Below are 23,468 nucleotides of genomic sequence, written 5' to 3' on the forward strand. Positions count from 1 at the left end.
ATCGGCACCAGGCTGTCTGCAGTGATGAACCGAAATTTGAACCAAATGAACTGGGCTAAAATTCGTCACGGTTCTTGAGAAATGAGCTCCCCCAAACCGTTGGTTCACGAACCATGAACCAGCCCAGTTCATGACAAACTTTGGTTCGTATTTCAGTTCATGCCCGCCTCTACTCAGCAGTACTGGAGGTGGAAGTCTTGTGTGGTCATCCTTGGTATGATAATGAAGTTGCCAAATTCCTGTTGGAAAGTATGATAATGGGAAGATAATAAGCTATCGGCATGAGACTTCCAAATGGGCAATCAGGATGGTTTTACAAAACAAAAGAGCCTCTTTGGAAGTGAGATTGATGCATCTTGTTCTTACTCCACATTCATGTAAATGCAATGCATGCTCCTGTAACCTATTTCCCATGCTGCAGCTGCTGAGGTTTATTCTGAACTATTGATAACAGACTGTAGGGGTGTGTGTTTCTTCTAGTGTATTGTTAACCAAAAGGACAAACACCTTCTTGGCTTTTTAAACAGTGCAGGACAAATTACTACGGAGTACATGATTAATTTGTAGCCCATGGAATAGAGTCTTCTTTAATAATGTGTAGGTATAGCTTGTGCAGTGATCTTTTGTATGGAAATAGCATATTACAAATACTTCTCGATTTTCATGTGTGCCATATTGGAAGTTATATACTCATTGTTAATGTTGTTTTGTCTTTCCCCCTCTCCTATCGAATTTCTCATCCTACCTTCTTAACAATATGTTGCTATTTAATTTATCAAATAATGAATTTCAAGCTAAATCCTGTTTTTGTGCAAAGCAATACCAATAAATAATGAATTTTGGGCACAGATGAATCAGAATGCCTTTGGAGTCCTGCAGATTAAATGCAGAACTTTTAAGGTTCATTACTTTTTAATATCTCCTCTTAAATGGGTAGCTTCAATGTGTAACAATTCTGGCAGTATTATAGCTCTGTCAAGAAATGATGAAACAGTTTGATTACTTTCTGGTTTTGTGGATGCAGAGGAGAGAGCGAGTCTTCCGTTCTTCAAATGTGATATGAAAATGATTCCATTAAAGCCTTAGCTAGGTTTACATATAATTTGCAGTTAATTAATATCAGGCAATGCAAGAAACATTCTTTAATTAATTGCTGGAGGGCCTTTATTTTTTCCAAAACAAAATTATGTGGAAGGATAAGAGAAGAGGGAACATTTTTTAAGCACGGCGTTGACTTATTTGAACTAGTGGATGACGTTGATTCATGGTTATTTATAAATACAAGGAAATATATGAAAGTCACAATGCGTTCAAATCTATGCACATGAGAGCAAGCACTGTTGAACATTGTTTCATGGGCCAGAATACAGACTCCTCCTTGTCAGATGAAGAGACCAAAGATTCAGAGGAAGAGGAGGCACCACAGAAGGAGGCAGTTTGGACGCCTCTCCAGAAGTGTCCTTTGTTGTGCAGGAGACGTCCCAAGAGCCACAGTCAACCTACCCGACAGCTCCATTCCAGAGCCTGCTACTGCACCAGATTCCTCCACCCGATTTCTCAAGCCTCTTGAAATCCCGAACCACCTTGGCCTCACTGTAACTGGGCACAGCACCTTTAACTACAGGCAGCTTGCTTTTGGAAGCGAGAGGCTTGTAGCTCCACCTCTTTGCAATAGTATTCAAGGTTCCACTTCACCTCTGCGGGAACAATATGATGCATTGTTGGCTCCAGCTTCTTTCTTGACTCACAAACATCAGCCTAGAGCAGGACACATTGCAGGACTTACTTCTGAGTAGACATTCCTAGGATTGCACTGGAAGGACAGTATGTGGCCAGGAAAATTGACTGTAAACTTCTCAATTTGATCAGTCCCCATTTTGCAGTGACACCTGAACGCAGGTGTCTCGGAAAATGAGATTTTGTTTATTTGCTGCAAAGCAGGACTCTAATTTGAGATTTACTGGAGTTTGGAATCCTGATTTGTCGGGGCAAAACAACTCCGGTTGCCAAAGCACCTAGATTTGGACCTCACAGTAAACTGCTCAAACCAGGAAGTCTTCAGTAAAGTTCTATGCAGAAGAGGAAGTGGAGAGAAGAGAATGTGAGCACAAAAACAAGCTACGCCCATGTCCAATCATAGTTTAATTACAGCATGTTTGTATTCAGTACAGACAGTGTTGGGAGCCTGTGTTCAAATCCTCATTTGGGTATGAAGTTCATAGGGTGACCTTGAGATAGTCCCTATCTCTCAGCTTAACCTATCCTGCCTCTAGCTGCATTTTCCGACAATATACTTTATTTATATATTCTTTATTTTAATTTATTTGTATATACTTTATTTATATATGTTACTTCATTTCTCTGCTGCCTTTCTCCCTCAGACTCAAAGTGGATTACAGAGTTATAAAAGACAATAGGAAAACCATATGTATATACAATGAACAATACAATAAAACTGGGCTATACAAACTAAAGAATAATGAATTAAACAGTATAATATGTTGCATAAACTGGGTTTCACAGTAGAGAACAATGATACTATAAACTGGATATGTGGCAGCTTTACATTTTACAATGATGTAATTCATACAGTAGCCAAATGCTACTTTCATCTAAATGACACAGGGAGCATTGCCAGCCTCCAGTTGGATCCTGGAGTTTTCTCAGAGTTACAGCTGATTTCCAGACCACAAAGATAAGTTCCGCTTGAGAAAATGACTTTTTTGGAAGGTGGAATTATACACCTGCTAAAATCCCTCCCCAAACCCCTAGCCACCTTTGAGGGTTGGGGGAGACAGTAGACAGTGGGGGAGGGAATAGAAGTCGCTAACTGCCAAATCATTCTAAATTATTGAGCTGGGTGTAAACTAGTGGACACAATGGAGGCGGAAAAGCAATTCCTCTTTTCTGCCTTCACCGCCACTTCGTAGGCCTTCAGCTGAGCCTTATAACATGTTCTCATAGTCTCGTCACAAGCCTAGGTGTGTTAATGATCTCTTAGCCTCTCTTAGATCCTCATTGTGAGGCTCCTCCCTCACTGGCGCCCCCACCTGACAGCTTGCCATCCCACCAGCTCTCCAGGCAGGTGTCCTCCCAGCCTCAGATGGGCATGGAAGGGTGTTGCACCATCTTGCTCCTTCTCCTGCCCTGGGAGTAACCCCACGCTCCAGCTGACTCTCCATGCCAAATCCTCCTCGGCCTTCACAGGAATCTGAATTTAAAGGCCTCCCCTGGCCCCACCTCCCTGGCTCTGCCCCCAATCGTCACCCCGTCTCCCTGACTGGCCCTGCTCTCAGCCTATCTGATAGGAGGGCTGGGTAGACTCTGCAGTCTCCTGGCCCCACCCACTCCATCACCACCTAGGGTGGGGCATTTGGTCTGCTCTCTGCCTGGCTTGCCCCCTGCTGCTTCTGAACCCTCCCCAGTGGCTCCCTTGGCAGCTTGGGGCCTGGGCCTGCCTGGCTTGTGCTGATGGCAACCTCCTGTGAGCCTGGATGAGGTGGAGCCATCTGGGCAACTGCAGGAGACGGGTGAGTCTGCTGAGTGGCTGCAGGCTGTGCCTGGGCATCGACTGCGACTGGCCTAAGGGTGAAGGAGGCCTGGGGGCCTGTAGAGGCTCCTGCAGCTGAGGTACTGCCATAGGCTGTGCTGCAGGACCTGAAGATGGTGTCTGCTGCTGCAGGGCTGGTGAGGTAGGCAACAGAAGGATGGCATCGCCGGACACTCATTATACCATGGAGCCACCAAGGGCGAAGAGCGTGTCGGGGAGCAACTCTATCAATGGCCTCCAGAACACTCTTATTCCAGGTCTTAGTAAGCCCATTGAGTGAGCTGCCAGCAGGTCCAGAGGAATCCCACAACGTATTCCAGAATCCATTAGGGTCCATAAGTCCCCACAGGGCGAGCATAAATCAGTACATTGCCCAAGCAGGAGAGGGCAGCTAACTTCAGTCTTGCCCTAACAAGGAAACGACGCAATCAGGGCACTAGTTTACAGGCAACTGCAAAGGCCAGATCAACTCCTGCACAAAAGATCAAATCTAGCGTGTGGCCAGCTTCATGTGTGGGAGCTGACACAACTTGGGAGAAACCCAGTGTCGCCATGGCAGCTATAAAGTCCAAGGCCTCTGTTTGGATGTTGAAGTCCCCTAGGACCACTGACCCTGGGGAACCACAGCAGCCATCAGCCACAGCCTCTGACAGTCTCAGTAGGATGTCAGCTGGTGAGTGGGGTGGATGGTACACCCATTCTCTCCCCAGCTTCCCACACCAGGCCTACACATTCAGTGCCAGAAATTTTTGGCTCAGGGACCCCTTGGAAGGGAAAAATAGTTAAGTGAGAAGCTACTGGAAGACCCTTTTCTGTGGTTGCACTCTAGTTATCAAACTCCCTCCTCAGACATAGTCATCTGGCACAAGTAATGACATATTTTGGTCTCCAGACAAATTCTGTTCTGTTTCCCCATGTTTTTAGTCAGATTTGTTACCTGCTTTTGTTTAAAGTGCTGTTTTTAGTAGAGTTTGGTTGTTTTACATGTGAGGTTGTAGTTGTGTGTGTGTGCTTATCTTGACAACTTCCGGCTAAAAATATTGTTAATTTTAATCATCATTTTGTTCTATATTTATTTTTTATTGCTGCTGTTAGTATTTCTTGTGTAGCCTGCCCCGAATGCCAGTTTTTGTGAAAGGGCACATTTCTAACTAGTAAAAAAAAGGATGGAGGGTCTCTTTTGACGAACAAAAAGGCTAGGAATCAGGGACCCAAATGGACAAAAGATTAAGTGAAAAAAGCTGGTTGGATACAACGCAATAGATAATAACACCAAATGGAGATGTAAATTCTCATCGAAAGATACATTGAGCAAATTCATTGTTACCTAGAACAGGAGGATTTGCTCTGACTCTCAGAAGATCATACCCTGAAAATCTTGTTGCTCTCTTAAGTGCTGCCGGAATCGAATTCTGCTCTTCTCCTGCAGACCAGCATGGCTACTCACCTAAAAGTAGCTGATGATAACATATAGTGATTATATAAAGATCAATAAAGTGTGCCATCTAGTCAAGTCACAGGGTTTTCAAGAGAAGAGATAAGCAGAGGTGATTTGCCGTTGCTACCTTGGCTGTTCCCACGCGGCTTACCTTGTTCCGGAAAACAGCGAAATCTCACATGAAGACACGATAACAGCGTCTTCTCGTGAGATTTCGCTGTTTTCCAGAACAAGGTAAGGCACGTGGAAACAGCCCAACTGTACAGTTGCTCCAGTCTTCCTTGATGGTCCCACCATCCAAGTACCAATGCTACATAGCTTAGCTTCCAGACTTTGATGCAATCGAGCTGATCTGAGCTGTTACTATAGAATGTCTACTCCACATATGTTATCTTGATAGTTTTTACACATCTTGCAATATAGATAAATATATTTTGTGCATTTATTTGGTTACTTTCTATGATACCTTTCAGCCTATCCGGTACTTTCCCCCATATTGCAAATGGATCTGAGTCTGAAATGGAGCAGCTTGGCTAAGATCACTTAGTGAGTTCGTGGCAGGCTACTGTGATATGGGTGTATCAGCTGGAAACAAATGTAGCTTCTGCGTGGAGCTGTTCCATTGCCGTTTTAGGGCAAAGATGTTCATTAGTGTGGAAGGACACTCAAGTTACGAGCTGGCAGAAGCTCTTTGTTACCCAGCCATTTCAGCCACTTACTGAACTGTTACTCGCTTCTTCATCTTGAACAATTTGAATGCTTGTAAAGTTTTCATGACATGAGATGTCAGGGATTTCACTCTATTCCTTAACTATCGTCCGTAGATGGTTTCTTCGCTAACTTTACTTTCCCTCTACTACTAGAGCTAATTATGCTCACCGCTGTTAAAATAATGAAAGATCATGACCTAGAATTTCCAAAAATATGTGTTGACTGAACTACTGATCAATAGTCAATCCTTTGCTAATCATTACCATTTAACTACAGAGTCTCAGATTGCTTAGGAACAAATTTCCATTTTAAAAATTGGCATTATATTCCAAGGTCAACTAAACAATCTTTATAAAAAACATCTCTGTTACTGAAGTTCAGTTTTCTTTATAGACAAATGACTATAGGCAGCAACTAAGTGAAATTTAAGACTCCCTTTCCCAGTCATAATTTCCCCAGTAAAATGTGTGGTATTAGCCAAAAGCTGTAATGTAAGACAGACTGAAATCAAACATTTTGTTTGTTTAAAAATAAGCCTCTGGTGATAGTTATGATCCTTTCTCCTGTCTAAACTAATGTCTCACTTCCCACACAGAAAAGCTGTGCTATGTAGCAACCTTTGCTGTTGACACCTTCACCTTGGGCAATTAGAATGTCTGTGAAGATTCCATGACATCACAGTAACTTAGCCATCAGTTTTAGCAAGGATACAGATGACAAGATGACAAGCCAATGACAGCCAGATTCTATTCATAAAATGACATTTACCACAACATATATATGAAGCTGTATAATCACACTAATAGGGTGTAGGCTTATTTCCAAAATAAGTAACCACAAAATTGTTTGCAATTCAGCTCAAGAAGCAGTTGAAGAGTGGACTCATAGGAAACACCCCAGTACACATTTTCCCAAGTCAAGATAATTACTAAAGACAGGTGAATGTATATGCCCTTTTCCCTTTGTTTCTGTAAGTTGTCATTGGTAATGGATTCAGACTGTCCACTTTTTTTACTGGAACTGAAAATGTATTTGTGTCTTTCAATCAGTTTTTATAAAACAGAATACAGCATATCTGTTATGAAAGAGAGAGAGAAAACAAATAATGGAAATTTATTGATGCAGAAATAATGTCCAATGTGTGTACGTTTTCCAGATGAAATTCAATGTGAAGAATCAGAAAATATCCCCCAAAAGAAGCAACTGTAGGTTTGTCTTGCAGTAAAGTGAGACAAAATTGAAATGGGATTTTTAAAACTGAACCAGTAGGGATAAGACATTCAAAACCTTCCCATTTACTAGATATAATATTGAAATTCTAAAAAGATAGCAGTGACAGTCTTTGTAGATAAACAAACAAAAACAAAACCTGTCCAATGGCTTGGTTAGACTTCCCTCAGATGTAATAGTTTAGTAAAATTTCAATAAGTGCAAGTGTGTGCAAGTATGTATGTGTGTGTGTATTGTACAGACACAGACACAGACACTGGTACACAACAGATGACAATAAGTGTATTTTAATCCTATATGGAACACCAGTTAATTCAAAATCTAGCTTAGGGTAAGTGTATGCATCTGTCATAGGACACTGAAAAAGTGTCCCTCAACAGGGCATTTTGTATCAGGGCTTTTTTTCAGCTCTGGCTCCTCTTAAAAATGGTCACATGGCCGGTGGCCCTGCCCCCTGCTCTCCATACAGAGGGGAGTTTAGATGACCCTCTGCGCCACTGAGCAGCATGGAGGGCAATCTAAATTCCCCTCTATCTGGGATCAGGGGGTGGGGCCACCGGCCATGTGACCATTTTCGCCGAGGGCCATTAAAACTTTAAAAAACTCCCCCCTTGTTCCAGCTGACCCAAAGTGATGTCATTGTGTGGTCCTGAGTTCCACCACCTCTTTTCCCAGGAAAAAAGCCCTGTTTTGTATGGTGGGAAAAAATTGGTCCTAATCACTGTTAAATCCAAGGTCATTGCTGTTAAACATATTAATGAATTCAACCACTGAAGGTCCAGTTTCCTCAAAGTCCTGGTGAATTGAAACAGTCCTGTGCAAGTTTCTGAATGCTGCCACTTTTTGTTACTAACTTGCATCCATGAATTCTCTTGCAGAATTTGACCTGTTCATTGTGTATCAACAGGAGAGGTGCATTAACATGCAGATGAATTAGTGTTGGCAGTATGATAGTTTTTTAGTTAAACTTACGAAATTTCTTATGCATCCATCCCCAGAAAACTGAGCAAGCCAATCAAATCTTTACTTGGGGTGGCACGTCTTGGGTAGGGTGAACAGCATAGGCTGAGTGATGAATATGTACATATGCATGCATGCCATTTATTATCCTCTTTTCTCAATGATACTCCAGGCATATTGTAAAATTATGGGAACAATGCAGTAAAGACCAGTGTAATGCATGCAATGAACATACAATGTAATAACACTGGATTACAGTTGAAAACAATAAAATAGAAACAGTAGAATGCATCCCAAAAAACAGATTTCACAGTTAGCGAACAAACACATCAGTCTTGTGTGATCTGGGTTTTTTTTTCTTTGCTAGATTCCCAGTGCCTTTAATTAATTAAATGGCATTACGTTGTCAGCTTCTCTTTGCATATCAAAATTAAGTGGTTCTGAATACACACTTCTGCTAACAAACTTAAGAAGCTCCTGACTGCACCTGTCTAAACCCGGCATTCATTTGCAAACAACCGGCAGGCATTCAATGGGGGAAGGGTATGGAAGTCGCTCGGCTGGCCACAGCTTCATTATACATCTTTGGCTTCACACTTTCATGTTTGACTTTCTGCTGCAGAAAGTGTAAAATGTAAACTGAGAGCCTCGCTACAAGTGACATGTTCCACGCGAAGGGCACTTGATCATTTTCGCAAGTCTTTCTGGGTACTGAAGTCCCTCTCCCACACCCCTTTTCCTTCTGTTCCTTCCCCTCTCCGTTAGCACGGCTGCCTGAAGAGATGGAGAAAGCCTACGAGAGCAGCTTTTGCAAATCGTCTTGCTGGGGGGTGGGGAATGCTCTAGAGAAAGCTGACATGTCGGTGAAGTCCTCCCCTCTCTGTTAGAACTGTTAGGATCACTGCCTTAAAAGTCAGAGAAAGCCTGCGTTTGCAAATCGTTTCTCTAGTCGCAAGCCTGCTCTCAATGATCTTTGGGGGTGGGCAGCTGCAACTTTCTTAGCTTTCTCTAGAGTATTCTCCCCCTCCCCGAGCTGCCCGCTGCAACTTTGCTAATCGTCTTGCTCGGGGAGGTGACTTCTTGAGGAAGTGCTAGAGTTGTGGAGGGGAGGTGATGGTGGAAGTCTTCTGTAGGGAATTCTTGAGCCAATGATCTGAGTTCCCTCCTTGACTTTTGAAGCAAATAAGGCCATTTTGCGCATCTGAACTTTCTTTTCATTCTTGGGGCCACAAGAATATGATTCGATTTTCCAAGATATACTAATTTGTCCACAGGGGCATTTTTACAAAGGGAATAGAGGAATTGAATGATTCACATTCATAGCATATTTCCAGGAACATTATATGCGTTATTTGCAATTATGTAACATACTAAAGACTCATTCCTGATAACCTTCTTGCTGTCACAGAATTACATCACCGTCACTCCTCTCCTTATATTGGTCATTGATTCTTTAATGGGAATGTTTGCTAGAACTTTTTAACAATTACCTGAGTACAATATCTGAATTTTTATACCCTTATTTTACAGAATGGTTATTGCAATAGTTTATATCAAAAGCAAGTTTAATAGAACCCAATGACAGTATATTGTTGTCTAGTTTAAAATGAATGATGTTTCTTTTTGCAACATTACCACTCCTTTTACAGGTATTTTCCTAAATGGGATTTACAGATGATAAAATCAAGTGGTGCTTGAGTTGCAATTCAGTGTCGTCCTGTGATTTATCTGTGTTTATTCCAAAAGGGAGGAAGGGAGGAGGGAAGAGAGAACCTCTTCACAGTTTGCATATAGATTCAATTCCACGCAAGCATAGTTTGCATAGGCTCATAAGTTACAATTATACCTCAAAGAAAAAGTGATGTGAACACCCTAGCAAATCAGTGATTCTAATCCTGTTAGATATTCTGTTTTTTCCCTCTTCTTCTTCTTCCCTTGCTTAAAATAATAACTAGATCTGTTCTTTATTCTTCTTCCTGATTTCTCTTTGCATCTAGAAATGCCAGGCAGCCCACGCAACCAGTTCACGTTCAGACCACTCCCGCCACCCCCTCCACCTCCCCATGCCTGCACCTGCAGCAGGAAGCCAACTTCATCAGCCGACTCTCTCCAAGGAAGATCAATGACGACCCGCAGCCAGCCTAGTCCGGCTGCTCCACCCCCTCCAAGTAGTACACAAGATTCGGTGCATCTCCATAACAGCTGGGTCTTGAACAGTAACATACCGCTGGAGACCAGGTAGATACGAATCTTTATTTGAACCTGTTTGTGAGCTAAAAGTAGGGATATATGTTGACTGGAGAACAATGTAGCAGAATATAAAGTCTAATAATTTGGATTTTTAATAATTTTATTAATGTTATTATGTTATAATAATTATTATAATTTATATAAAATATACATATATAATTTATATGATATATTTATATAGGATATATGATTTATATATAATATGATAATTATATTATACATAAATCATGTATCATATTATATGATATAAATCATATAAATCATATCCAAATTATAACAGTATTATAATAATTATAATTTATATATAATATATAAATGTATAATTTATATAATATGATATATGATTTATATATAATAATTGTGTATTATATATAAATAATATATAATATATGATATTAATCATATCCAAATTGTAACAATAATTGTAAAATAATAATAATATAATTATATTACAATTATTATTTTTGGTAGGATATGAGCTCACGAGAGCTCATACCCTACCACACATTTTGTTAGTCTTATAGGTGCTACTAGACTCTTGCTGCTTCTACTGCTATAGACAAATGAACACGGCTACCCATCTTGAATTATTGGTATGATTTGGATTTTAATAATTTGGATTCTAACTTGTTAGAAACAATTTATCTTCTTTATCATTTGGGTCAAAGTACTCAGATAATGGATTTATGAGCTGCACTTGGCTGAGTTCTTGGGTATGCCTGATTGGTAGCTCTTCAACTGCCCAGTGGAAGTCTAGAGAAATCTTGGATGGGCTTAGAAAATACAGCCAATTGGCTGCCAATATTACTTACTAATCAAGAGTGACAGGGATGGGGTATATTGAGGAAAAAATTGATAGAGAAGAATGATTAACACAAGGTTATATATGTGTGACTACAAACAGCAGATGACAAAAATGGGAATGACTTCTTGAAGCTCCTTTGTTACCAGGGTAGTATTTAACTGCTGTTAAATACCAAGAAGGGAGTGGGGAAGAAACGAGTGAAGAATGTACCTGGGAAATGTAAGGAGTAGGATCTTGGAGTGAACGTTGTCTCTCCCAGGAACTTCTTAGCTAGGGTTTAATTCCTGAGCTGCATCACTTGCTAGCATAACAACTGAGCTGGTGTCTTCCAATGGGCCATGTGGTGAAGTGATCATCTGTATTACTCATCCAGCTTTGCAATTCAGTTTGACATGGATGACTTAGCCCTTGGTGAAGCCTGTCCACTATAGTGCTGTAAATCAGCATGAATATCACTGATCCAGGCCCTCCTGTGCTTGTATTCCTCCCTCGCCTAGAGTTATAGCAGGCAGAGTCCAGCACAGCCTCGAAAACCTGAGAAGAAAACTTTTCCTAATTTTCTCTGCTAGTTCAAAATATTTTGGGCCTGTTCTGATTGTCTATAATCTCTTCAACGTCAAGTCACTCTGACCCATTTTATTTGTAACTGTAAACTGGGATTTCCTCCTACTTGTCCCAGCTCACATTCTCCCATGACACACTCCATAGTTTGCTGCTTGCACTCCTTTCCAGACCCTTTTCTTATGTGTTGTGTCCCTTTTAGATTAAACACTATCTTATAATGAATCAAGCAATATGGTGGACTAGATGGACCATTGGTCTGATCTGGCCATGTTGTTTTTATACTCAGGGCTGGCCCACCCATTGAGGCTGGTGGGGCAGCCGCCTCAGGGCGCTAAGATGCCAGAGGGGCACCGGCCCTGGGGCAGGGGCACGTGCCACAGAGCTGCCACCGCCACCACCAGCCAGGAGGCTGCGCCTGGCCCACAGAGCAACTGAATGGGGGGGCTGGAAGGCCCCCCATGCGCGCACCCAGCCCCTGTGTGATGATGTCACACACACTGACATCATCACACTGCCCTTAAGATGGAGGAGACTTCTGGTCCAATTCTAAGCAGAGTTACTCCAGTCTAAGCCTACTGATTTCAATGGGCTTAGACTGGAGTGGCTTTGTTTAGGATTGTACTTATTTGCATGGTCCTTTTCATGCAACAAATAATAGAACACCTCTCTCCTTCAGTTTGTACGTGAACTGGTTGGAAATGTGAATTCATTCTTGTCTTCACTGGCTTCTTGCATGAGAGAAGAGAACCTTGGTAGGGAAGAAGTCTCCATAATTAGCTGAGCAGAGTGGTAGGCTACAACCCAGTGTGTCTAGTTGGCTCATGTGCCTTTATTGTGAGCTCGCTTAGGAAAGGTGGTAATATCAGTTACTGGGCCTTGCCAGTTATCCTCGACAATCCATCATCTTCTTGTTAAGGAATATGGCAGTGCAGATTCTATTTAAGTAATGCCCTAGTTTAGAGGTTCTTACTCAATGGCATTTTTTCTTCATGGATCAACGAAGCACCCGCTTATGTCTCCATACTTTTTCAAATACGTGATTGGATGGGGAAATCCACGGATCAAATATCAGTGACCTTTTCCCCTTCTAAAGCGACATGTCGGGAATGAAATTATTACACAATCAAAGGAGGTGCATTGGGTGGCAGCTGCATCACTGGTCTAAATCTTTCTTGTATAATAGCTCTGAAATCTACCTAATCAGTATAAGCTGATTTTTATTTATTTAGAACATTTGTAGTTTCAAAGTAGATTTAGAAGCATTAATTTATGTCCCACTGTAATAACTAAAGATAATTCGCAGTGCACATGTTGAGTGCTTATATCCCACAAAATCTCATTCTAAGTCTTAGTTCCACCAGTTTGTAACAGATAGTTTTAGGGTGGAAAAAGAAAAAAAAATTAGCCCATGACCAGGGCTTTTTTTTCTGGGAGAAGAGGTGGTGGAACTCAAGACCGCACAATGACATCACTTTGGGTCAGCTGGAACAAGGGGGGAGTTTTAATCACCCTCGGCAAAAATGGTCACATGGCCCCCTGATCTCCAGACAGAGGGGAGTTTAGATTGGGCGTGGAGGGCAATCTAAACTCCCCTCTGTCTGGAGATCAGGGGGTGGGGCCACCAGCCATGTGACCATTTTCAGGAGGTGCCAGAACTCCATTCTACCACGTTCCATCTGAAAAAAAGCCCTGCCCATGACCATTGTTGCCATCAGTGGCAACATGGTCTGCAATTCCTGTTCAGCACTGCTTATCAGAAATGCAGTTAGCGTCTCAATCTGTCCTTAACAGAAGAATGCACAATAAGGCAATTCCTCCATGTTTCTGAAATTACATTCAGCGTAATGGAATTACAAATCCACTGTCCAAATCCCCTTCAGTCACGCATTTTCTGAGTGACCTTGGGCATATCTGTCTCTCATTGCTCAAACTTATCTGTAGTATGAGGATAGTGCTGTCCCCCCCCGACAGGCCAGAGGAACCACTGTCTCCACCAGTCACCATCTGGTCCCATGCACCTGGGTGATAGTGAGGAAAGTGGGGGGGGGGAATGTGTGCACATGTTCCCATGTACCCCCGTCACACTGGCAACAAAGGAGCCACTGGGTATGCTGAAGCAGAGCTCAGTAAAAATTGCCTCCAAATGGGCAATTTTTACTGAGCTTGGCTTCAGCATACCCAGAAACTCCTCCGTCGTGCCAGAAAATGATGCCATTACAGTATTAATTGCTGATAGCATTTCATGTGATCACATTGATGATCTTTGGCAACCTTTAAAAAAAATCTGCACAGTTAGCTAGTACTATTATCTCCGTATACTTAATAGAGGCTGAGGGAATAGTGACTCAATATTACCCAGTATATTTGTGACTGAGAAGAGATTTAAACAGGCACTTCCTGGCTCCTAGTTCATTCTCGGCCAGTGCTCTGTGCTACTGACTTCAGCGGTCCTATACTCTACTAGGAATTGCAGTTGGCATATAAAATGCAGATGCTATCATTTGTATGACTTATACATGAGATGTAAAATGTGCAAAGCTTTGTTACTGAACTCATTGCTTGCTTGTTACCATGTGTCTAATAAGCGGGGCGAACTCCTGCACTCAGCAAACTAGATACGGTATGATGTATATTTATTCACACACCCATCTGTTCACTTATACAGCTTATGTTTATGTTATTTTTAGCAGAAAATTAAGAGTACAAGTATGAGGGGCTAACCTGTACTCTTACCCTTCCTCAGTGCATTATCACTAGACATGGGCACGAACAGCATTACGAACGGAAAAAACCCATGAACAGCCTGTTTGTCTGTTTGCGAACAAGCTGTTCATGAGGTCCCATTCTAAACGAACAAGTGGTTGTTGCAAGCCTTGTTCATTGCCTTTGTCAGCCGTTCATCAAACCAGACAGTCCAGCGCCTTTCAATCAATTCCCCTGGCAACAGAGGCAGGGACTGGACTCTGTGTGAACTCCTTCTGGCTTTAACCCTTCAAAGTACCTTCCACCAGAGAGTCCCATTTTTGCCACTGTGAAGAGAAAATGACAACAAAGGGGGAAACCCATGCATCATGTCTTTCCTGGGGTGCAATATCTCTGAAACCTGGGGGGGGGGTGTCTTTAGAGGACAATGAGGACTGTGTCCCCTGCAAATTTGGTGGGTATTGGACATTGGGAAGGTCAGTTTGTGGGGTGTTTAAAGGGCCCTGCCCCTTACATGTGGCAGGAAAGGACCCTTTAAACTATCAGCTGGCAGGTGGCAGGGGGGAATCCCCCCTGCCATCTGCCAGCAGATAGTTTAAAGGGATCTTTAAAGGGCCACGAACAACGAACATGTTTGTGAACAGGATCATGTTCGTTATTGTTCGTTGTTCGTTGTTCATTGTTCGTGGATGGCAACAAACAATAAACAGCTTGTTTGAGGTTTTTTTTTTCCGTTCGTGCCCATGTCTAATTATGATCCTCTAAGCATTTACACACACACCCAACCACCCCCCTGCGATACAGGAATGGAGCCATACTGTAAGCAAAATGTTTAAAGCTGTGGCAGGTAGAGAGACTAGGTAGGTGAGGGGGTAGGCTTCAGGTCCCCTCATCCACATGTTGCACAAAGGGTGGAACCCCTCGCTCTTTTCCCAATGAGACGAGAGGCTGAGGACTCTTGAGGAACGTGATTTTATTTATTGCAACAAAGAAGGGAGCATCACAAGCAATCTTGCAGAAGGGTGTGCTCTGCTCTTACAGCACCAAGCACAGGTTTTATGCATTGATCAAAACAACATATGTCATTTCCTTTACATGGCTGACTTATACATCATTAATTGGTTATAGCTTTTTCCTAAGCGAGGTGCTTGTTTCTGATTGATTGCCCTGAGTTCATATGGTTAGTTGCTCTATATGCAAACATTAATTGTTCAAGCATATCATGCCTTTTCCTGTTTCGGGGATTTCTAACTACTGTTACTTTCCTTATAAGATTAAGAAGCCTCTTCTCAGCATTTCAGGATGTCAGAGGCTTTGTTTGCTGACCTTGGAATTTCAGCAAGCAGGAGACCTACATTGCTCACCCTAGTATTTGATATTTTCCCACACACACAACCAATTTCCACACACATCCTTACTTTTATACATGAACAGGAAGGCACTGGAATAAACTCTCATGCATCTTCCACAAGAGTTAAGTCTAGTTTGTCCCTGTTATGAACCTGGGCCAATGTAGTGAGGCCTAGTGGTTCCAGGGAAGCCTGCACTAGAGTAATTACAGAGCCTACATTTCTCAGGTTCCCTTTGGACCCTGTGATTGGTTAACAGAGGATGTGGAGGGAAAAATTGCACCAATATAGTAGGGGGGGTGCCTGAGAAGAAAGGATAAAAGGCCTTGCCACAGTGGGAGGGGGTTCACTCCTAGAGAGCAGAGATAAGGAGAGGCTGCTACAGATGGAGAGACCTCTTATCCTGAAGGAGTGAGGTTGCTTGAAGCCAGTCACCAGGAGACAGCTATGAACAGCCTAGATAAATGTGTTAGAGTGTTTAATTTTGTTTGTTCACCAACCTTTACTATTCTCTTTAATCTACAAATTTTTGAACACCAGTTATTACCACACCTTTTAAATAAAGTTGCTTATTATTCTGCTGGTGTCCTCACGCTGTCATGGCCCAGTCTGAGAGTGAGGTCTCCTCTGGAGGAGAGGAGCCTCGTGTAGCCAGCCAGGACTCCTCAGGAGAAGAGGAGCCCTGTGTAGCCAGCCCTAGCCCTGATTCAGCAGAAGCCAGCAATCAGGAGCAACAGCTGCTGGCTGATCAGAGCTTGCAGCCAGCAGCTGAGACACCAGCACCCTCTAGCCCCTACACCACAGGGGAAGCTCAGCCAGGGACTTCTACAGGTGCAGCGCAGCCAAGAGCCTCCACCCCCCCAGGCTCACCCACGCCCAAGGAACGCCGCAGGCAGCGCCAGAGACTGGAACTGCAGGAGAGACGGCGCAGTGCTCGCCTCTTGAGCCAACGCCAGCTGCTGGAGAGTGATGATGAGTAGTGTCAGGATGGAGCCCCAGCAGCTGGCTGAAAACCACGCCTGGCTATAAGAGCCAGTCTGGAGGAACTGCCAGGCGTGGAAGCAACGTGTCTATTGCCTGCAACCACTCCGTGTTCTGTGAACCTTGCCCGTGCCTGTGCCTGCTTTTGGACCTGACACTACCGGTAAATGACCTTGGATTGCACCTGACCTTGCTCTTGGACTCTGGACTCACTCCTGGCGTTATCTTGTGCTCTGACCACTGGTTTGACCTGGCTTTTGCTCTTGGAACTCCCCTCAGACTCTGCCATTAAGGTTTGGACTTGAACCACCCTGCTTGGGCTGGCCCAGCCCGTGACAGATTGCTTCCACCCAAACTTCCCGGCATGGATGCGGCAACGCCCACCCCGGGGAGCCTGGCACTGCTGCAGGACCAGGTACTGCAACTAACTCAAGCACTGGTGACTCTGCAGCAGCAGATTGCTGCACCTGCTGCACCTCTGCCTGTAAAGTGCCCAGTGAAGCCTCCTGACAGCTTTGAGGGTGATGTGGAGGAATTCCCAGCATTTCTCGCCCAATGCCAGCTATATATTGAACTCCGGGCCAGAGACTTCCCCACGGATAAAGTCAAAGTCTGCTTCATCCTCAGTCTGTTAAAGGGGCAGGCAGCAAGATGGGCCACACCCTTGTTACTGGCCAAATCCCCTCTGCTAGGGGATTTTCCAAGCTTTGTGGCTCACATCAGTGCTGCCTTTGCTAACCCCCTGAAAGCCATCAAAGCTAACCAGAGGATCCGTGCCCTCACCCAGGGGGATGGGACTGTAGCCCAATATACCACCGAATTTCAGTTACTGGCACAGGACTTGGACTGGAATGAAGCGGCCCTGGTTGACCAGTACCTGGAAGGGCTGTCTGATGAAGTGTTGGATGAAGTGGCCCGATCCGAACGGCCAGGAGGACTGCAAGCGCTCATTCTTCTATGTCTCCGCATAGATGGACGGCTGGAGAGCCGGAGACAAGCACGTGCGCTAAGGCATCCACCCCCACCCTGGTCCTTGCCTGAAAAGCCGGCTGAGCCCACGCCAGTGGGGGTACCTTGTAACCGCTTGCCCCCAGAGGAAAAGGAGAGGCGCCGAAACCACAACCTCTGCTGGTATTGTGGTGGGGTGGGCCATTATGCTGATGGCTGCCCTGCCAAAAGAAGGACCCTAGCCATAAGCCTGGAGTCGGCGCACCCTAAACCACTTGTGGGAACAGCCAGTGCCTCCGGTGACCCCCCAGAACCATTCCTCGTGCCAGTCAAGTTGTGCCTGCCTGATGGACGTTGGCTATTCGTGTATGCCATGATAGACTCGGGGGCCTCCCGCTGCTTCATGGACGCCAAGTTCGCTGCACAACACCAGATTCCCTTGCGGGCAAAGAAGAATCCCACTGTTGTTGAGGCCATCGATGGGCGGCCCCTGCGTTCTGGGCCAGTGGTTGAGGAAACCCAGGACCTCCTGTTGCAGATCCAGCAGCACCAGGAGCGGCTCTGTTTTGATGTGGTGGGCATTCCCCAGTTTCCGCTGGTCTTGGGACTTTCCTGGCTCTGCCGCCATGATCCGATTGTTCGGTGGGGCCAGTTAGACCTTCGTTTCCGGGAACCATGCCCACATGAAAATCCGTGCCCAAGGCCTATGGTGGCCGCTGCACCGGAGGTTTCGGCACTGCCAGAGGAATACGTGGATCTGAGAGATGTGTTCGAGGAAAAAGGAGCAGACCAACTCCCCCCTCATCGGCCATATGACTGCACCATTGACTTGATTCCCGGCGCCCCTCTGCCGGTGGGACGCCTGTACTCGTTGTCTGAGCCAGAGTTGGCAGCACTCCGGGACTTTCTCACCACCAACCTGCGGCGAGGGTTCATCCGCCCCTCTACCTCACCTACCTCTGCCCCAGTCCTCTTCGTTAAAAAGAAAAACGGGGAACTCCGGCTGTGTAATGATTACTGGGCCCTGAACAAAATCTCCATCCGAGACCGGTATCCGCTGCCTCTGATCCCTGACCTCTTGGAGCAAGTCAAAGGAGCCCAGATCTACACCAAGCTGGATCTCAGGGGAGCCTACAACCTAGTGCGCATCCGGGAAGGTGATGAATGGAAAACCGCCTTCAGTACCAGATATGGGCAATACGAGTATCTGGTAATGCCCTTTGGCCTGACTAATGCACCAGCTGTGTTCCAGAGACTGATGAAAGACATCTTTCGAGATATCCTGGATCAGTTCGTCATCGTTTATCTGGATGACATATTAATTTATTCACGTGACGCGTCGCAACATACTCGGCATGTGCGCACGGTGCTGCAAAGACTCCGGCAGCATGGCCTGTTCGCCAAATTGGAAAAGTGTGCATTCCACCGGCCTACTGTGGAATTCCTTGGCCATGTATTATCACCCCACGGAATCCGAATGGACCCAGCTAAAGTCAAGGCTGTACAGACTTGGCAAGCCCCCCGTTCTCGGAAGGATGTACAGCGGTTTCTGGGGTTTGCCAATTACTACCGGCAATTCATCCCCCAGTTTGCCTCCATAGCCGTCCCTCTCACTCGACTTCTCCGGCCTCGAGAACCTTTCCGTTGGACACCGGAAGCCAGCGAGGCATTCCTGACCCTAAAGACTCGCTTCACCACGCAACCAGTCCTGCGATACCCGGATCCCCAGCTACCCTTTCTAGTCGAAGCAGATGCCTCCAGCACCGCCATCGGAGCAGTGCTTTCCCAACGGGCAACCCCCTCCAGCACTCCACAGCCTTGCGCTTACTACTCTCGCCAGCTGACCCCCGCCGAAAGGAACTACACCATCTGGGAGCGGGAGCTGCTGGCAATAAAGGCAGCCTTCGAGGTTTGGCGGCATCATCTGGAGGGGGCTCGGTACCCAGTCCAAGTGCTCACTGACCACCGGAACCTTGAATACCTCCAAACTGCCCGCCGCCTCAACCAGAGACAGATTCGCTGGTCGTTGTTCTTCTCCCGTTTTGATTTCAGGATCACCTACGTTCCCAGCTCCCAGAATAAGAAGGCCGATGCTCTGTCCCGGAAGCCGGAGTACAACACATCCCCCGACCTGGAACCACCTCCGATGACCATCCTGGCTCCAGAAACTTTCGCCGCCACGCAACCCCCTCCGGGGCTGGTGGAGGAGATACAGACTCAACAGTTACTGGACCCAGTTGCCCAGAAATATCTCCAGAACGTCCGGGGGTCTCCCCAGCCCCAGGCAGATGAATTTGCAGAGGAAGAGGGGCTACTGACCCACCGAGGCCGGATTTATGTACCCCCAGGCTCATTACGAACAAAGGTACTGCAGCTGGTCCACGATTCTAGACCTGCCGGGCACTTCGGCCGCCACAAGACAACCCACCTCTTGACCCGTGACTTCTGGTGGCCCCAGGTGCAATCGGATGTGGCCCGGTATGTGGCAGCCTGTGAAACATGTAGACGGGCCAAAGACGTCCCCGGCAAACCTTCTGGTCTCTTGCATCCACTCCCCACACCCACTGGCCCATGGAGGACTATTTCCATGGATTTCATTACAGACCTGCCCTGCTCCAAAGGCCACACCTGCATCCTAGTGGTGGTGGACTTGTTCACAAAGATGGCTCATTTCATTCCCTGTTCTGGACCCCCCACTGCTCAGGAAACAGCACACCTGTACCTTCAGCATGTCTTTCGACTCCACGGACGTCCAGATCATATAATTTCTGATCGGGGAGTTCAATTCACCTCTCGGTTCTGGCGGGCCCTGCACTCCCTCCTTGGCACCCAAGTTCACCTATCCTCAGCACACCACCCCCAATCTGACAGGCAGACAGAGCGCACCAATGCGACCCTGGAGCAGTATCTGAGATGCTACACAAACCATCAACAGGATGACTGGCTAGCTCTACTGCCTTTGGCCGAGTTTGCATATAATAATGCAGTGCATTCCTCCACCCAGCAGACCCCCTTCATGGCAAACTATGGTCACCACCCTCGTTTCTTCCCTACCGCAGCAACCTTGTCGGGAATCCCAGCTGCTGATGATCACCTCCAAGAACTCCAATCCATGCATGAGCTGTTACGGGAGCAACTCCAGCTTGCCAAGGAAAGCTACAAGGAGGCTGCGGATCGGAAACGGCAACCTGGTGTTCCCCTGTCCGTGGGCGATCAGGTCTGGTTATCCACCCGCCATATCCGCAGCCAACGGCCCTCCAAAAAGCTGGATGCCCGGTTCCTCGGACCCTTCGTAATCACAGACCAGGTGAATCCTGTGGCCTATCGCCTGCAACTACCACCAACCCTCCCAATCCATCCTGTGTTTCACCGGTCCCTTCTAGTCCCAGCTTCACCGCCAGACCCGCACCATCCCGGGCCACCGCCCCCTCCGCCTCCAATTACCATCGAGGGGCACGAAGAATATGAGGTTGCCCAGATTCTAGACTCCCGTCGCCGGCGGGGGCGAGTACAGTACTTGGTGGACTGGAAGGGGTATGGGCCGGAGGACCGCTCTTGGGAGCCTGCTGTGAACATCCATGCCCCCCGCCTAGTCCGACAATTCCATCAGGCCTATCCGCAGAAACCGGGGCTGCCTGGACCACAGAGGAGGGGGGGCCTTGGGAGGGGGGATGGTGTCATGGCCCAGTCTGAGAGTGAGGTCTCCTCTGGAGGAGAGGAGCCTCGTGTAGCCAGCCAGGACTCCTCAGGAGAAGAGGAGCCCTGTGTAGCCAGCCCTAGCCCTGATTCAGCAGAAGCCAGCAATCAGGAGCAACAGCTGCTGGCTGATCAGAGCTTGCAGCCAGCAGCTGAGACACCAGCACCCTCTAGCCCCTACACCACAGGGGAAGCTCAGCCAGGGACTTCTACAGGTGCAGCGCAGCCAAGAGCCTCCACCCCCCCAGGCTCACCCACGCCCAAGGAACGCCGCAGGCAGCGCCAGAGACTGGAACTGCAGGAGAGACGGCGCAGTGCTCGCCTCTTGAGCCAACGCCAGCTGCTGGAGAGTGATGATGAGTAGTGTCAGGATGGAGCCCCAGCAGCTGGCTGAAAACCACGCCTGGCTATAAGAGCCAGTCTGGAGGAACTGCCAGGCGTGGAAGCAACGTGTCTATTGCCTGCAACCACTCCGTGTTCTGTGAACCTTGCCCGTGCCTGTGCCTGCTTTTGGACCTGACACTACCGGTAAATGACCTTGGATTGCACCTGACCTTGCTCTTGGACTCTGGACTCACTCCTGGCGTTATCTTGTGCTCTGACCACTGGTTTGACCTGGCTTTTGCTCTTGGAACTCCCCTCAGACTCTGCCATTAAGGTTTGGACTTGAACCACCCTGCTTGGGCTGGCCCAGCCCGTGACACACGCCTCATTTGGTCACACACAAAAGAAAATGTACTGTGAAAGAGTAAACAAAAGGCATTGGTGGGGTGCTCTGGGCCCTCCCGAAGAGACCTGTACTGGAGTGGTGGCAGCCTACAGAGAGCTTCCCTGGGCCCTGCCTAGGGGTGCCGTTCCCCTGCCCAGGGCAGGAGATTCCCTGCTCCCAACCTTCCCCCCATGCCCACTTACCTGGCTGGCAGGGGGGCACTCTTCCCAGGGTGCGTCCCCCGGTGATGTGGCACACTCCCAGGTGGTGCGGCATGCTCCTGCGCCCACAGTGGCCCAATTCGGGCCAAATCATGGCCGCAGTGGGCCGATCCGGCCCATCGGTGAGCATGGGAGCGCTCCCAGGCTGCCCTTTGACCCACACAATGATGTCACTTCTTGGAAGTGATGTCATCATGCAAGCCAGGAGCATGCACACCAGGACCCAGCGGTATAGTGAGGTAGATGCCGGGCTCCCAATCTCCTGCTGGGGGAGTCAAGGGACCTGACAACCCTAGCCCTGCCTCCTGTGTCTATCCCTCAACTGCCAATACATGCTCGCAATGTTAAAAGCAACTTCCTTTTAAAATGCAAGGATCCAATTACAGCACACAGCGATAGTTCATTGTAACAAAATATGGCAAAGGTCTAGGATGGCATTAGAAAGAGCAGGCCCCTTTTGAGTTTTCCTTTTAGCAGCACAATATTATTGCACTGATTCATAAATTGATTTTTCCCCTCCCTCAAGTTAAAGCATTCGCCCCCAACCTTCAGCTTGTTCCCTTCCTCTCACTAAAATAATTATGGTTCTTCAGGTTTTATAGATACTTTGCTTTAATCGTCCAGTGCTGGTGATTTACAGGACTATATATTGTCATTAGCTTTGACAGCCCTATCTCTCTGCAGCTTATTGTTTTTTATATGGCCCTTAAAGCTCAGACAACTCAATAAAGCATGTTTTCCTCTCCTCTCTGTGCCTTACCAGTTATTTAAGGGTGTTAAATGTGCACTCTGATTATTTTGGGTTGCTTGTTTTTTCCCCCCTAGAGTCTGTGGCATTGCTTTCCCTCAGCTAGGTCTGATGTGATCAGCAAAGACCCGTTAACTGTAAGATACTAGAATAGCAACTTATAAATCAGAACCCAGAGAGGGAGTCCAGCTATCCAAGCAATAATTTTTCCCTTGAAAGGAAACACATCCTCACACTCCCATTGCTGGTAAAAGGAGCTGTGTACATGTGTCTTCTTCACCACTGTTAGTGGTTTGAGGACTGTGTTGTCAGGCAGCTTTTTATGTAAGAAACCAGGGCTTTTTTCTGGGGAAAGAGGTGGTGGAACTCAGTGGGTTGCCCTCGGAGAAAATGGTCACATGCCTGGTGGCCCCGCCCCCTGATCTCCAGACAGAGGGGAGTTGAGATTGCCTTCCACACTGCTCGGTGGCGCGGAGGGCAATCTCAACTCCCCTCTGTCTGGAGATCAGGGGGCGGGGCCACCAGCCATGTGACCATTTTCAAGAGGTTCTGGAACTCTGTTCCCCCGCGTTCCCCCTGAAAAAAAGCCCTGTAAGAAACTACTT

General features: G+C 46.5%; 1 protein-coding gene across 2 annotated transcripts in view; it reads left to right on the forward strand.

The window, feature by feature from the left end:
* Positions 1–23,468, forward strand: part of TENM1 (teneurin transmembrane protein 1) — a 468,106-nt gene that overhangs the window by 145,777 nt on the left and 298,861 nt on the right. For both annotated transcript variants that reach the window (XM_054996443.1, XM_054996444.1), the window contains exon 3: positions 9,887–10,127. In XM_054996443.1, the coding sequence (XP_054852418.1) occupies positions 9,887–10,127 (241 nt within the window). The remainder of the gene's footprint in view (positions 1–9,886; positions 10,128–23,468) is intronic.

The sequence above is a fragment of the Eublepharis macularius genome, chromosome 13 (assembly GCF_028583425.1).
Source record: "Eublepharis macularius isolate TG4126 chromosome 13, MPM_Emac_v1.0, whole genome shotgun sequence".
NCBI lineage: Eukaryota > Metazoa > Chordata > Lepidosauria > Squamata > Eublepharidae > Eublepharis > Eublepharis macularius.